This window comes from Cyclopterus lumpus, chromosome 10, assembly GCF_009769545.1.
Source record: "Cyclopterus lumpus isolate fCycLum1 chromosome 10, fCycLum1.pri, whole genome shotgun sequence".
NCBI classification, from domain to species: Eukaryota; Metazoa; Chordata; class Actinopteri; order Perciformes; family Cyclopteridae; genus Cyclopterus; species Cyclopterus lumpus.
In genome coordinates this window covers 23,409,067-23,426,110 of record NC_046975.1, presented here as the reverse complement: position 1 = coordinate 23,426,110, position 17,044 = coordinate 23,409,067, and the positions used below count along the sequence as shown (strand labels likewise).

Below are 17,044 nucleotides of genomic sequence, written 5' to 3'. Positions count from 1 at the left end.
TTAATTTCTTTACCAGACGGTGATGAATCCCATAGGTGTGTGTGTGTGTGTGTGTGTTGTTGTTGTTGTTTAAAAAAATCTCACCCGTTTCGACAGATGCCGAGAAGACGAAGAAAGAAGTCGAGAATATCTCCCGTCAGCCGTTCGTAGAAGATAATACCTTTATTCATACTCTCTTTACAATATTGAAAAGAAAAAAAACAACAACAGAAAAACAACAACAACAACAGAAAGACGTAATCTTAATAAAATCTCTCACAGAGAAACAACAGGGGGCCGAACGCAGGGAGGCCCACATCGATACAAAAATAAACTTTATGAATGAAAACAATTAAATTGTGTTGTGCACAAACAACAAAAACAACAACAACAGATAGAGATCGCATGTACAACACGACACCTGCACACATTTAAGGTCTTTTTTTACTGAACTCTCTCTAGTCAGTTAAACCGCCAGAGATCCACAGACGTCGTTCAGTAACACACATCAACAACAACAACAACAACAACACTCACCAACAATCACGCTTTGAACCGAGGATTTACCGTCGTCAGATTTCACAATTAATAAGTTACCAAAATCGGAATAAAGTGGAGACGACGATGATGATAATGAGCCGAAGATCTTGGTTATATAGTATATTTGATAACAGCCTGGTTAAGACAACCTTTTGTTTATAATACAACAATGTCCCCGATATTTAACAAATACAAACAAAGAATAATCCAATTTCTCGCTCACAAAATTGATTTACGAAGCAAATTACGAGACGCTATTGAATTTATGATTTGATGTTTGACATTAAGGACCCATAATATTCAATTCAAAAGGATCTAAGGTTTATATATCTTTATATGTGATGAGAAACATCGGATTTGAGCATCGCGTATGAATACAGACTGAATATTTATTTACCAATTAATTAATTACAGAAAAACAAGAAGTTAAGAGCTGAAATGAAAAATTCTATTTGCTTAAAAGCCATTTTTTACGATTAAAAAAAGCCCACTCAGAATGATTTGTTGCTCTAAATTCGTTATGAAGGAAATGTCGACGATAATAAAATAAAATGATAATAAATTGTGGTTCTTAACTGTCAAACAGTTGGTTTTAGGAGATGTTGTTGACTCTTTTGAATACGTTGAATAATGCACAACAACAAGCATCTTGACCAAAACAACATTTCTTTTCATCTGAGGCTTTGCATATTTACACCATTTAAAACGGCTGCATAGACATTTTATTTATTGCCCCACATTAAGTGTTCCCTTTATCGTGGGGGGGGGGGGGGGGGGGGGGGGTGATTGACACTGCAGAGCATCTTCCAAAATATAATACCAGCGGGAGAAGCTGAGAGTTAACAGCGATGGAAACAAAGTGTTGAAGCTCGTAAACAATCAAAAAGTGAAAAAAAAACACGACCGACGTTGAGCTGTTGACGAGGATCCGGCCCCCGCTCGTTGTGACAACAACAACAACAACAACAAAGAGCAGATTATAGAGTCCAACGAAATGTTCATCCTGCATGAAATGTGCTCTTAATACCTTTTAGATTGGGAAAATCGTGGGCCGGCGAACGCAAACACACGCGGCCAGAAACGCCAACGAGATAAACGATAAACAATGTTCGTCAAAGCGGTTTATCGGCCTCGCCGGCCGGTTCGCTACGCAGGTTGTTTTGCACACGTCTCGATGAAGCGGCGTCCCCGGCTCCTCCTGAGAGTCCGATGGTCTCTCTGCTCAACCTTCTCCGAGGAGTGACCTCCCGTCTAACGTGACCAATGAAAGAACCCGAGGAAAAGACTCCCCGTCCGAGAGGTGCGCCCGCACACGAAGCTGCCTTCGTAGTGGCGTGCACTCGCACTGTCTCGGGTCCCCTAAAGGAAGTGAATAATCACCCAAAAAGGACGCAAATTGCCACTGAAATAAAATGTTTAAAAAAAAGGACGTCGGCTCTGGACTCTTAAAACATCACCTCCTCACAGCTGCCGTAGTCGCTCTCCACCATGCTGGAGGCGTCGTAGCTGCTCGGGTTCGGCCCCGCCCGTCTCGTTTGAGGCTTCGGCTTCGGCGCCTGCAGGGGCGGCGGCGGCGGGCCGGGCTGCTCCGCGTACGACGGCATGGCCACGCTCAGACGCATGCTGAGCTTCTTGTAGCCCCCCGAGACGTCGTCCGCGCCGCGGGCGTGCTGCGTGGGGTAGTAGCTGATGGCGGTGTACTCGTTGGGGCACTGGGCGGTGGGCAGAGGGAGCCCGTCGGGGCCCAGGAAGTCGTCCAGGTTCTGGTTGCTGTAGCAGGGCGGCAGCGGGGCGCGGCGGTCGCAGCGATCCAGCGGGAACGGGAAGCCGCCGAATCGAGAGTTCCTGCGCGAGTCCACGGTGGAGGAGGCGGAGGAGTCCTCCACGATGTCAAACTGGGGGAACTCCTGCACCGCCGGGCGGCCGTAGTAGTCCGGGTCGGCCGGATAGACTGAGGACAGACGGACAAGAGCTTCGTCAAAACCGAGGGGTTATAATCAAGTCAATTAACCAATTAGAGAAGACTTGATTTAAGGGCATTCATTAAGCAAACATGTCAAAAACATTTGTCCGTTTTCAGCTTCTCAAAAGGTGAGAATTCGAGGCTTCTCTCTGGTTTACGTCTCTGTGAAGTCAAAACTTGACAAAACAAGCGCTCTGAGGACATCGCATTGGGATTTACAATTAAGACATTTTAAATAATTGTCAGCTGGCAGGAAGCTTTCACCATTTTCTTTTAAAAATCCGGTACTTGCAGGCCCGACTTAATCGTGGATAATTGAGGCCAATTTATACATTTACTTCCGACACATCAGCCAACATATGTGCAATAAGAATGATTATAACTCCCGATTCATAACTCACTCTCGCTTTGCACAACCTCCAGATCGACTTGTGAAGCAACGAAATGCACTTTAGGGTATAAAATATATATATTTTCGGACCGTAAATGTGCTCGTTTTGAGAAGCAAAAAGGCCCACAGCCGCCCGGGTGAGGAGTTCACCAGTGAATAGAGAGAGAGAGAGAGAGAGAGAGAGAGAGATCAGCTCTCCCACTGAACAAACAAGTCTAATCAGCATCGTCACCGGACAGCTGCTGCTGTGCAGGAGGGATTTTAGGAAAAGCTTTGAGCATTTGCATATTAAATACCTGCGCTGTGGCTGCGGAGTGGGTTCCATCAGGGGAACGGGAGGCCGGTGCGTGTCCTAAAGCCACCGCGTGTACTTTCATATATTTTCAGACTAACGACGGATCCACAAGTCCAATAATCCTTTCCGTCTCGGACGAACAGAATTAACAATAAGACAATTCAAGGGCGGCGCCGATCAAAAAGAAGAGTCGTTTTAAATGAAACTAATCTCAAGACAAGTCCCCGACCTTGAAAGACTTATCTTGTCCTTTTTGTTATGACGTTACACCCAGAAGACTTTTACATCAGAGAGGGGGATACTTTGAGGGAAGGAGAGAAACTGAGAAAGTGACAGATGGTGGAGGAAAAGAGAAAGAATATGGAGGGAGACAAAAGAAAGAGTGAAGGACTAACAGGGGATTTGAGGGAAAGAGAGACAAATAGAAGAGATGAGAGGAAGAGGAGGAAGACAAAGTGAGAGAGGATCATAGAAGAGATGAGAGGAAGAGGAGGGAGACAAAGTGAGAGAGGCTCATAGAATAGATGAGGAAGAGGAGGAAGACAAAGTGAGAGAGGATCATAGAAGAGATGAGAGGAAGAGGAGGGAGACAAAGTAAGAGAGGATCATAGAATAGATGAGATGAAGAGGAGGAAGACAAAGTGAGAGAGGCTCATAGAAGAGATGAGGAAGAGGAGGAAGACAAAGTGAGAGAGGCTCATAGAAGAGATGAGGAAGAGGAGGAAGACAAAGTGAGAGAGGCTCATAGAAGAGATGACAGGAAGAGGAGGAAGACAAAGTGAGAGAGGCTCATAGAATAGATGAGATGAAGAGGAGGAAGACAAAGTGAGAGAGGCTCATAGAATAGATGAGATGAAGAGGAGGAAGACAAAGTAAGAGAGGCTCATAGAATAGATGAGATGAAGAGGAGGAAGACAAAGTAAGAGAGGCTCATAGAATAGATGAGATGAAGAGGAGGAAGACAAAGTAAGAGAGGCTCATAGAATAGATGAGATGAAGAGGAGGAAGACAAAGTAAGAGAGGCTCATAGAATAGATGAGATGAAGAGGAGGAAGACAAAGTGAGAGAGGATCATAGAATAGATGAGATGAAGAGGAGGAAGACAAAGTAAGAGAGGCTCATAGAATAGATGAGATGAAGAGGAGGAAGACAAAGTGAGAGAGGCTCATAGAATAGATGAGATGAAGAGGAGGAAGACAAAGTGAGAGAGGCTCATAGAATAGATGAGATGAAGAGGAGGAAGACAAAGTAAGAGAGGATCATAGAATAGATGAGATGAAGAGGAGGAAGACAAAGTGAGAGAGGCTCATAGAATAGATGAGATGAAGAGGAGGAAGACAAAGTAAGAGAGGCTCATAGAATAGATGAGATGAAGAGGAGGAAGACAAAGTAAGAGAGGCTCATAGAATAGATGAGATGAAGAGGAGGAAGACAAAGTAAGAGAGGATCATAGAATAGATGAGATGAAGAGGAGGAAGACAAAGTGAGAGAGGATCATAGAAGAGATGAGAGGAAGAGGAGGGAGACAAAGTGAGAGAGGCTCATAGAATAGATGAGATGAAGAGGAGGAAGACAAAGTAAGAGAGGCTCATAGAATAGATGAGATGAAGAGGAGGAAGACAAAGTGAGAGAGGATTATACACAGATTATTATTCTCCACAGATAAACAACTTAATTCAAAATAACATCAGCTGTGAGCTTTTAAAATAATGTCTTATATGATCATTAATCGCGATAAGACACACAACACACACACACACACACACACAAAGTGATGCTAAATGGCAGACTTACTTTGTTCGCTTAACGACTTCTTACAAACCGAGCTCTCCTTTTTAATTTTTACTAATGGAACGTGATAAATAGTCTGCGGTGCAAAACGTATCGTCTGTGTTTGTGAAGGTCTTTTGCAATTTACCTGCGCGGTGATGAATGTCTGCAGCCTCCCGGCGGCTGCTTACAATTAATCAGTGAGGAAGAGGGGAATTAAAACCATAACGAGTGTCGGCGTTCAGGAGAGCCGGGGTCACGGGGGTCACAGGAGGGGGGGGGGGGTTTAAAGAGAAAAGTCCACTTCTGGAAGCACGAAGGCTCGATGCCGCCGCACACAGCCGGCTGACCTCGGTCCGCACAAATCGGATTATTAGAGCTGAAATTCAGCCGCATTTTATTTTTAGGCTTTATTGAAAATATATAGTAAATAAGTATTCAAGAACTCTAGGGGGAAAAAAAGCTTGAAAGTGTGAGATTTAAATCCTGCAAATGAGCGTTAAATGATTTTAAAAACAAGTCACATATGAAACCAAAATCAAAGCGCTCTCTTTTCATCGCGTCGTGACGGCTGGCAGTTTGATGCAGCTCTGTGATTGGATGATTCATCCCCAATCCAGATAATAGTTATCGAATACATTGAGCCTATTTTTCTTTCTTTTTTTTTCCCCCCCCAGAACTTTGAACCGGTTTTTGAGCGATGGCCGACGCACAGGGCATGTCGAGGGGGGGGGGGGTCGAAGGCTTTTTTGATTTAGTAAAAGAGGAACGCGGAGGATTCAGACCCCGCCCCTTTCACCACGAGACGGATAACAACGACAGGAAGGCGTCCTTTATTCTCCACGATAAGGTCGAGCAGATGAACGACCTGCCAGCCGAGCTTTGCCTCGGGGAGCGATGGCATGACGAGCGCCCGGGCCGCCTCCCTTCATCCGTCTCCTCGGCGTATTGATTTGTTACATACAAAAAAAAAGAGAGGTGTATATTTATGCTGCACGACGGAGCGAGAGGTAAGGAAAAGAGAGAGAGAGAGCATGACAGAATAACAAAGGAGGAGAAGGACACGGAGTGAGTGTGATAGAGGGAAGGAGACGGAGAGACAAGAGGGAGATGAAGAGAGAACTGGGAGGAACGTGACGAAGACGAAGAGGATGAGAGACATTAAATCAGGACATCGGGCCTCATGCAGGAACGTCTTCCTTTCTCGATTCTCCCTCATTAACATAATTAATTAACGCCACCTGTTCACAGGTGTTCCTTCCACAGAGCGGCTGAAGGGAAGCGAACCTTTTCCCCAAAAAGAGACAAAACTGAAGGTCTGAACCTAAACGTCGTGCTGTTTCAGGGAATTAGGTATAAAAAATAAAAAAAAGCCAATTAAAAGCCACATCAATAAATTTAATTGTGACCAATTGCTTCTTAACAATTTATATCAAATTCCATTTATATTTCAGTCATTTTTAAGGGTTCTCGCTTGAGAGGGATGAAGATAAAGGTAGACAAAGAAATACAAAAGGACACACACATATATATATATATATATATATATATATATATATATATAAATAAATAAATAAAAGGAGAGGGAGGAATAAAAACATGCCGATATGAAACAGAGGAACCACTTTGTTATGTCCTGTCGGTCTCATCGGCCTCGTCAAGAGAACGTTTCATCTCCCAGAGTTTAATCAGCGACTCTACGGGCCGCCCGCTGCTTCTCCTCCCATGATGCACCGCTCCGCCCGACCACTCGACGCTCGTGTGCGACGACCTTGAACGACCGAGTCGCAGCAACGAAAGCAAAGAAAAGCCGCAGCGATTCAGTTTTTTTTTTGTTTCATTCGGTGAAAGCGAAGACGGTCAAAAACATTACAAGGTGACGCGTCCTCTGGAAATGAAGATGATGCAATAGCTGAGACAAAGGGAAAGGATGAAGGTGGACGGCGGTGTGACGGTTCCAGAATCTCAGGAAACTGAACGTAAGAAGATATCGTACGGCTTTTTTTTAACGTTTTTAGATCGGCACTTTGATTGACGGAAGTATTTCCAGTGAACATATGAACTATAACCTGAGTTTTGAGGCCGATGTTTCATTTCCCGGGAGTGAGGATCCTCCTGATAAACCCACATACCTTCGTAGCCCTGGTCCCACTGGTTCTTCCTGATGGAGTCGTTGTCGGAGCCGGACGGCGGCCTGGCCGGGAGGTTCGGGGCGACGCTGCACACGACCGGCCTCTGCGTCTTCGGAGAGCAAGCCCCGCCCCCCGACGACACGATCTGGCTGCGAGGGCGCAGCGACCTGAAGGGCGTGTGGTCGAGGTCGTTGATGGCGTCGACCAGCGAGTTCATCTCCAGGGTGGTGGCTTCGTGGTGGCTGGACTTGAGGCTCTTGGTCAGACCGGGCTGGGAGTAGCTGAGGGTGTGAAGAGGGAGTGTTTTATGACTACGTGGGGGAGACCGGGGATCGAACCTGGCAGGACGACCACTTTACCCAAGAGCCACAGCCGCTCCGAGGCTAGAGTCTAGTGTCCTTTTTACAACATGAACCTGCACTAAAATAAGATTATATATAACTGTTTTAATACCAATGTACATTATTGTGCCAGAACAAAAACAAGTAAGAAGATACATATTTATAAACATTAGAATAATAATTAGAAAGTGTATAAAGAGCCGAATATAAACTACACGTAGAACACTCGCTCCTACCCGTTGGAGTCCTGCACGCAGACGGGCTTCTTCTTCTTCTGCTGAACGTAACGTTTACGGATGCAAACGAAGGCGCCGACCAAGAAGAGTAACCCGAGCACGCTGGCGCTGATCTCCATGATTTCCACGTAGCCGATGATTGGAGACACCTGACAAGACACGGCACGGTTTTTAAGGTTACTGTCAATGTCATTTCCTGCAACAGTTATCTACAACGCACTCACGCACACACACACACACACACTCACACACACACAGTAAATAACTCATTAGTTGGGACTGACCAGAGGCAGCGGGTCGCAGTGGATGGAGCCGTCGGTGACTTTACAATCGAAGCCTCCGCCACACGTATTGGGCCAACACTCGGTTTTATTGTGACACCTGCAGGAGGAGAGAAGCAAATAATGAAGTGTCTTAAAACCTGCATTCTCTCTCCTGACCACCAGGGGGCGACTCCTCTGGTTGTATAGAAGTCTATGCTTCATGTGTTAAAGCTGCATTCTCTCTCCTGACCACCACGGGGCGACTCCTCTGGTTGTATAGAAGTATATGCTTCATGTCTTAAAACCTGCATTCTCTCTCCTGACCACCAGGGGGGGACTCCTCTGGTTGTATAGAAGTCTATGCTTCATGTGTTAAAGCTGCATTCTCTCTCCTGACCACCAGGGGGCGACTCCTCTGGTTGTATAGAAGTCTATGCTTCATGTGTTAAAGCTGCATTCTCTCTCCTGACCACCAGGGGGCGACTCCTCTGGTTGTATAGAAGTCTATATAAATGACTACTTGATTTATTGTTCAGGCTTCACCCAACTCACCACCAAGCTCTGAAAAGCATAATCCAGCAGACAACACGGACAAATATATATAAAAAATAAAAATAAATAAAAGTTTTCCGATGAACTCGGTCGTCGAGTGTTTTTTTTCTTCTTTCTTTTTGGATGGCATTCGATTAAATTATTATATATATATATATTTTTTTCCCTCCTTTGTGCAATGTGACGCACTCGCGGAGGTAATTATGGGAGCGCATCGGCATGACAACACGTCGATCTGCGTGTGTGTGTGTGTGTGTGTGTGTGTGTGTGTGTGTGTGTGTGTGTTTTTTTTACACGAGGTCGCCGCTCGTTCAGAGTTAATCGGAAACGCTGCCTGGAACACGCGTCGCCCTCGATTCCCACGAGGAGCGACTCCCTTTAACGAAGGGAGGGACATGCAGATGAGGATGTCACTTCTCTCTTTTTTTAACGTGACCCTTTATCTCTTTGTCGGCCGTGGGCGGTGTGAGTGGAATACGACGAGCTGGTGTGTGTGTGTGTGTGTGTGTGTGTGTGTGTGTTATAGTTAAAAGTATGCACCCAATCACCTGTGCATGCGAAATTAAAAAACGCACACCGTGAAATGGTTAAAGTTGTAAGACGAAAACCGGACGTCGTCGGGAAAGAGACCTGTCAATCACCTTGTAGCCCCGCCCCTAAAGCATCCCCCTGCTTTATGGTCTGTTTGACTCTAAATGACCATAATTTACTAAATGAACATCACGCTGTATTGAAGAAGACTTGAAACTAGAGATTGAGACCAAAAACTAATGTTTACAATGTTTACTGAGGGAATAAATCTTCTATATGTATTAATCATTAAAGCATTTTTCATTATAAAGAAGACTTTAAATCGACTGTAAACAGCGTTTTTCACGAATAGACTAAAACTAAAACTTCAGCGTCATCACATCTCGAGGGAGGGATCACACAGCAGACAATAGATGTGTGTGTGTGTGTGTGTGTGTGTGTGTGTGTGTGTTTACCGTGTGTCCGTGTTGTCCGGCAAGCAGCTGCACATGTAACCTTGAGGTTTGGGCACGCACGCCCGGCCCTGGGCGCACGGCCGGGAGGCGCACGGGTTGTCGAGCAGCTCACAGCGGGCGCCGTGGAAGAGTCCCGCACACCTGCAGCGCGGCTCTGCAGAGTGAATCAAACACAGCCAGACGTCTGAGACCAGAGACACCGATCATCGGCGGAGAACAATCAAAAAAAAAGGTCACGCGGAACCATTCGGAAGAACACGAGAGAGTCTTTGATGTTCAGAAAAGGGAGAATGAAAAAGTCCAGCAGCAACAACAACATTTTTTTTTTTATTGGAAATGTCAACTTTGTGTTTTAGTGCATGTGAAGTTCAAACATCACACGTACAGAAGATTTAACTAGTGTTGGAACGCATTAAACCGGTATTAGAATGTCTTTAACTAGTATTAGAATGTCTTTAACCAGTATTAAAATGTCTTTAACCAGTATTAGACTGCCTTAAATGTTTATTAAAATGTATTTAACCAGTATTAGAATGTCTTTAACCAGTATTAGAATGTCTTTAACCAGTATTAAAATGTCTTTAACCAGTATTAGACTGACTTAAACCAGTATTAGACTGCCTTAAATGTTTATTAAAATGTATTTAACCAGTATTAGACTGAATTAAATGTTTATTAAAATGTATTTAACCAGTATTAGACTGAATTAAATGTTTATTAAAATGTCTTTAACCAGTATTAGAATGTCTTTAACCAGTATTAGACTGCCTTAAATGTGTATTAAAATGTCTTAAACCAGTATTAGACTGACTTAAACCAGTATTAAAATGTCTTAAACCAGTATTAGACTGCCTTAAACCAGTATTAAAATGTCTTAAACCAGTATTAGAGTGCCTTAAATGTTTCGGAAGAACACGAGAGAGTCTTTGATGTTCAGAAAAGGGAGAACGTGTGTGTGTCTCTTCTTTCAGACCCCATCGGCGAGAAGGGGGAACGCACGTATTCCCCGACCGTGGACCCCTTTTTGTGAACCCTTTAAAGTTTTTGAAGACTCACCTCCGCTGCCGGCGTCCTCACAGACGCCTCCGTTGTGACACGGCCGGCCGTCGCAGGCCGCCGCCGCCCTGCCGCAGCACTGGTACACCCCGAACACCCGCCTGGCCCCGCCCGGCCCGGGCCACTCCGCCGCCGCGTCGTCGCCCGCCCGGATGGGCTCCCCGTTGAGCTCCAGGGCGTCCAGGCAGCCGGCGAAGCCGCGCGGCTCCCCAGCCGGCGAGGCGAAGAGCAGCGCGCCGTGGGAGCTCATCATCCGGCACGGCGCCGCCAGCGGGACGGAGGCCGGCCGGTGCTGGTCCAGGGTCAGCCGCAGGGCGCTGGAGTTGACCTCCAGCAGGACGGCGTGCCACCGGCCGTCGGACACCGGGGCGGACGCGGCGAGCAGCGAGCCGGGGGGCGCGTTCCCGCAGCCGAACCCAAAGTGCAGCTCTCCATCGGTCAGCTGAGGGGGGAAGACGAGGGTCGGTTAGCGAGACGAGGGGCCAGGAGTTAAACCAGTATTAGACTGCCTTAAACCAGTATTAAAATGTCTTAAACCAGTATTAAAATGTCTTAAACCAGTATTAGACTGCCTTAAACCAGTATTAAAATGTCTTAAACCAGTATTAGACTGCCTTAAACCAGTATTAAAATGTCTTAAACCAGTATTAAAATGTCTTTAACCAGTATTAGACTGCCTTAAACCAGTATTAGACTACCTTAAATGTTTATTAAAATGTCTTAAACCAGTATTAAAATGTCTTTAACCAGTATTAGACTGAATTAAATGTTTATTAAAATTTCTTAAACCAGTATTAGACTGACTTAAATGTTTATTAAAATGTCTTAAACCAGTATTAGACTGACTTAAACCAGCATTAGACTGCCTTAAATGTTTATTAAAATGTATTTAACCAGTATTAGACTGACGTTAGAAGACGTCAGTCTAATACTAATATTAATCAGACGCCGTTAAGGCCACGGCCTTAACGGCGTCTGATTAATCTGAACTCGTCCGTTAATGTTTTATCAGAAAGAACTTCTCAGGTTTATTTATTTATTTTCTTGTTTTTTAGGAAAAAACTGAATCATACTATCCAGCCACTGATGTTGTTATATAATATATATATATATATATATATATATATATATGAGTAACGCGGTTCAATTTAACGGTTTAAAACTGAAAACACACACAGAAACTCGACATGTGCATTAAACGTCCTCTTGACTCGTCTAATTGCATCCTGTTGGCATTTGAAGCATCTCAGACTTTGTTATTCTGTGCGTCGCCGAGCGGTGATTGTTAAATATATATCGATCTCTGCCGTTGAATTATAGCAATTATGTGCGGTGATTATTCCCCGAAGCATCGATTCGAATAGAGACGCTGGAATGAAAACGACCTTTTAACCTCCAGAAAACCCCAACAACTCCGTTATAGATCCAACGTCGAGTCGTCAAACAAGAGGCTCAAAACGAAGTTCGGAAACAAGTCCCGATCAATAACGAAGTGGCTCGTTAAGAAGAAAATTACAAATTAATATCTGCTTTCGCCACGTCGCCGATGTTCCAGCTTCCGTCTCTTCAGCCTCTTCAAAAAGTTTCCGTTTCCACTGTAAAAAAACAACAACTCCAGTCTCCGGGGGTTTGATCTCCGAAAAATACCCCCCCAAAAAAGGAATGATTTATCTCTGATGACGGCAGGTGAGAGGCCCCCCCCCCCCATCCCCCCCCCGGTCACACACGACTATTTCACACGAGCAGCAGCGCTGAGAAGTGATGCGCTGAGAGCTTGTTTGTTGTGGTACATAATAATATTGTGTTGTATGTAAACAGCTTCTGTGGTTACGTGCAAATGAATAATCTGAAGTGGAGGATGGCCTCAAATCTGCAGCCGCTGTTGGATTTAAAGAGACAGAGATGCGAGACGGAGAGACTTTTTAGCTGTTCGGCCTCTTTTTGTAGTTGTTTTTAGTCTTTGTGGTTTTTTGTGTCTCTTTTTGTTAGTTTTGTGGACCTTTGTGGTTGTGTCTTGTCTCTTTGTGGTCGTTTTGTGTCTCTTTGTGGTCGTTTTGTGTCTCTTTGTGGTCGTTTTGTGTCTCTTTGTGGTCGTTTTGTGTCTCTTTGTGTTAGTTTCTTGTCTCTTTGTGGTCGTTTCTTGTCTCTTTGTGGTCGTTTTGTGTCTCTTTGTGTTAGTTTTATGGACCTTTGTGGTTGTTTCTTGTCTCTTTGTGGTCGTTTTGTGTCTCTTTGTGTTAGTTTCTTGTCTCTTTGTGGTCGTTTTGTGTCTCTTTGTGTTAGTTTCTTGTCTCTTTGTGGTCGTTTTGTGTCTCTTTGTGTTAGTTTTGTGGAACTTTGTGGTCGATTTGTGTCTCTTTGTGTTAGTTTCTTGTCTCTTTGTGGTTGTTTTGTGGTCGTTTTGTGTCTCTTTGTGGTTGTTTTGTGTCTCTTTTTGTTAGTTTTGTGGACCTTTGTGGTTGTTTCTTGTCTCTTTGTGGTCATTTTGTGTCTCTTTGTGGTTGTTTTGTGGACCTTTGTGGTCGATTTGTGTCTCTTTGTGTTAGTTTCTTGTCTCTTTGTGGTTGTTTTGTGGTCGTTTTGTGTTTCTTTATGTTAGTTTTGTGGACCTTTGTGGTTGTTTCTTGTCTCTTTGTGGTCGTTTTGTGTCTCTTTGTGTTAGTTTCTTGTCTCTTTGTGGTCGTTTTGTGGTCGTTTTGTGTCTCTTTGTGGTTTGGTCTTGTGTCTTTGTGGTTGGTATGTGTCTGTGTCTCTTTGTGTTAGTTTCTTGTCTCTTTGTGGTTGTTTTGTGGTCGTTTTGTGTCTCTTTGTGGTTGTTTTGTGTCTCTTTTTGTTAGTTTTGTGGACCTTTGTGGTTGTTTCTTGTCTCTTTGTGGTCATTTTGTGTCTCTTTGTGGTTGTTTTGTGGACCTTTGTGGTCGATTTGTGTCTCTTTGTGTTAGTTTCTTGTCTCTTTGTGGTTGTTTTGTGGTCGTTTTGTGTTTCTTTATGTTAGTTTTGTGGACCTTTGTGGTTGTTTCTTGTCTCTTTGTGGTCGTTTTGTGTCTCTTTGTGTTAGTTTCTTGTCTCTTTGTGGTCGTTTTGTGGTCGTTTTGTGTCTCTTTGTGGTTTGGTCTTGTGTCTTTGTGGTTGGTATGTGTCTGTGTCTCTTTGTGTTAGTTTCTTGTCTCTTTGTGGTTGTTACAGGTCCCTTTGTGGTTGTTTCGTGTCCCTTTGTGGTTGTTTCTTGTCTCTTTGTGGTTGTTTCTTGTCTCTTTGTGGTTGTTTCGTGTCCCGTTGTGTTAGTTTCGTGGACCTTTGTGGTTGGTTTTTGGTCTTTTTGCATCTCTACGCTTCGGGCCCCTGGGCCTGTGACCGGTGGGAACGACTTGTAGAGGGGAAGGAGAACGCACTAAAGATTTCAACTTTATTTTGACAAATGAGGACATTTATTGGTCCACTGATTCCACGTCGGTGTGAATCAGGTCCTCAAACTGCTGCGCTGTCAGTCCTGAGCCGTCACTCATCAAGTCACCTTCACTTCTGACGCTCCGCCGGCGGCTCGGCGGCTCTTTATCCTTTCAAACGGCTGCAAATTTCCATTTCAAAAGACTTAAAAAGTGAGATGCGCAGACACAGAAGAGAATTAGCGTCAGTGAACAGATCTGAACTTTAATGCCCAGCGTGCCGATGAGATGTGGTCCGAGAGGAGGGGCACAAAGAGCCGGGCGACGGACTCAACAAGAGGACCACGTTAAGGAATTCCCTTTGAAGACGCTCCGGGCTCACAATGAAGTCTCGCTGGTTCCCTCGAGGGTTCATTTTATTATTATTTTTAAGGGAAAAAGGGGCATCGATGCGCTGGAGAAGCAGGAATAATAAACCAGACGAATGTGTTGCATTGTGAGAGTTCACCGCCTCCTCAGATGCTCAATGAGGCGGTTAGCTCACATGAAACGAATATATATATATATATATATATATATATATATATATATATATATAAATATATATATATCTCAAAGACGTTGTATGTTAAAGCTTTGTTTGTGGACGGCGTTCCCCAGAGAGAAGAGCTCCCGTGGATGGAATCAGCAGCTCTCCGATGTGATCAACGTGATAGTAAATTAGTTTCTAACGACAACAAACAACAACAACAGCTTCTGAAAATTGGGAAGAGATTTAAACTCTCCGCGGCAGCGACACTCCACAAGTAAAATAACAAATTAAAAAATGCCTGCCTGCTCGGGGGGGGAAGGAGAAAACCCATAAATTCACCCCGTTCAAATAAATTAACAGAATGTTAATGCTCTTGTTCCTTTAGTTGTTGTTGTTGTTGTTGTTTTAATTGCTACCTGAGCTGTCGTGTGCACGGAGCAAACAGCGACACATCCTCATGGAAATAAACAACCAGCAAACGGCACAAAAGGTCGTTCTGCTCCAAAAAATAAAGTAGAAAGATCTCAAAAGTACTAAAGTAAAAGTGAATGCGCTTCCTTAAGAGTCCACCGTGCTAACTCGCGTGTATTTTGCCATTTTGGGGGTGAATCTCGTAAGAGAAAGAACACGAGATGTTTAAAGGGAGACGACCAGGTGGATACCTGCAGCGCTCCCCAGCCGTCGGTGCTGTTGGTGGACGCGATGAGGCCGCGGTCCTGGACGGTCTTGAACCGCAGCGACAGCTGGAAGTCCTGGTGGTCTTCGTCCATCTGGTGAAGGTACTTCAGGTAGGACTTCGTACCATCGAAGCTCACCGCCGACTCTGAGCCAGAGAAACAGAGAGAGAGAATGATATAATATATATATATATATAATATATCTTTATATCTAAATCAATCCAGAAGACGCTAAATAAGATTCAGAAACAACAGAGACATGAACATTGTGTGTGATTGTGTACGTGTGTGTGTGTGTGTGTGTGTGTCACACCTTTAGGTAAACGCACACACACACACTTTAACCAGATGACTCACACTCAACGTGTTATTTAATTGGCATCAATTAAATTTAAGCTTCTTACGTCTGAGTCAATGTTTTTTGGGTTGTTTTGACAGTTAATTAAATGGCTTTTTGTCGCGAATGCCTTTCACTCTTATTTCTGACAAAATGTATGAATAAAATGATTAATTGAAGAAGCTTAAAAACAGCTTTAAAGAAAGTCCTTCGAAAAGCAACTTGTTTAATACAAATTCTCTGCAACTCTTTTTAAAGTTGAATCTTACAAATCAGGCTTTTGAAGCCTTTAAAAAGGGGAATTTTTTCTTAATTCACATTTCAAACTCAAGGCCACAAAAACATCCTTTATATTCATTTATCTCCTCAGGTCGTAAACTCAGAGTAACGTCTGACCTCAGATCAGACGGACAACACGGCAACGAAAGAGAGAAACAACGTTATTATTTTAAAGTAACGAGAGGCTTTGAGATGGAGGTGGATTCAAAAGGGAAAACTTGAGTTTACAGACTTATTATTTGAGTGTTTCTAAGAGGAAACTTTAACGAAGCCTGTGGGGAACGTTCAGGAAACAACAACAACAACAACAACAACTTTGCACCGTTCAGTCTTTTCCTGACGTGGGATTTGAATCAAGTGATTATTTCTGAACCTTCTGGTCCAAATCGCGCTCGGAATAAAAATCACCCATTTGTTTGTTTGTGAGCGCCAGTTAGAAGTAAACAAATATAACAAACGTTTCTTCATTTGTTTGTTTGTGAGCGCCAGTTAGAAGTAAACAAATACAACTAAAGTTTCTTCATTTGTTTGTTTGTGAGCGCCAGTTAGAAGTAAACAAATACAACTAAAGACTCTTCATTTGTTTGTTTGTGAGCACCAGTTAGAAACAAATAAAAACTAAAGTTTCTTCATTTGTTAGCGCCAGTTAGAAGTAAACAAATACAACTAAAGTTTCTTCATTTGTTTGTTTGTGAGCGCCAGTTAGAAGTAAACAAATACAACTAAAGTTTCTTCATTTGTTTGTTTGTGAGCGCCAGTTAGAAGTAAACAAATACAACTAAAGACTCTTCATTTGTTTGTTTGTGAGCGCCAGTTAGAAGTAAACAAATACAACTAAAGTTTCTTCATTTGTTTGTTTGTGAGCGCCAGTTAGAAGTAAACAAATACAACTAAAGACTCTTCATTTGTTTGTTTGTGAGCACCAGTTAGAAACAAATAAAAACTAAAGTTTCTTCATTTGTTTGTTTGTTAGCGCCAGTTAGAAGTAAACAAATACAACTAAAGATTCTTCATTTGTTTGTTTGTGAGCGCCAGTTAGAAGTAAACAAATACAACTAAAGTTTCTTCATTTGTTTGTTTGTGAGCGCCAGTTAGAAGTAAACAAATACAACTAAAGTTTCTTCATTTGTTTGTTTGTGAGCGCCAGTTAGAAGTAAACAAATACAACTAAAGACTCTTCATTTGTTTGTTTGTGAGCACCAGTTAGAAGTAAACAAATACAACTAAAGTTTCTTCATTTGTTTGTTTGTGAGCGCCAGTTAGAAGTAAACAAATACAACTAAAGTTTCTTCATTTGTTTGTTTGTGAGCGCCAGTTAGAAGTAAACAA

The 17,044-nt window shown here is 43.4% G+C and overlaps 1 protein-coding gene across 1 annotated transcript in view; it reads right to left on the bottom strand.

Moving 5' to 3' along the window:
* Positions 1-393: 393 nt before the first annotated feature.
* fat2 (FAT atypical cadherin 2) overlaps positions 394-17,044 on the bottom strand; it is an 85,126-nt gene continuing 68,475 nt past the window's right edge. The window contains exons 23-29 of the mRNA XM_034543573.1: positions 15,085-15,245; positions 10,505-10,946; positions 9,449-9,602; positions 7,932-8,028; positions 7,648-7,796; positions 7,071-7,351; positions 394-2,470 (exon numbers count right to left, since the gene is read on the bottom strand). Coding sequence (XP_034399464.1) covers positions 1,965-2,470; positions 7,071-7,351; positions 7,648-7,796; positions 7,932-8,028; positions 9,449-9,602; positions 10,505-10,946; positions 15,085-15,245 — 1,790 coding nt within the window. The 3' untranslated portion in view covers positions 394-1,964. The remainder of the gene's footprint in view (positions 2,471-7,070; positions 7,352-7,647; positions 7,797-7,931; positions 8,029-9,448; positions 9,603-10,504; positions 10,947-15,084; positions 15,246-17,044) is intronic.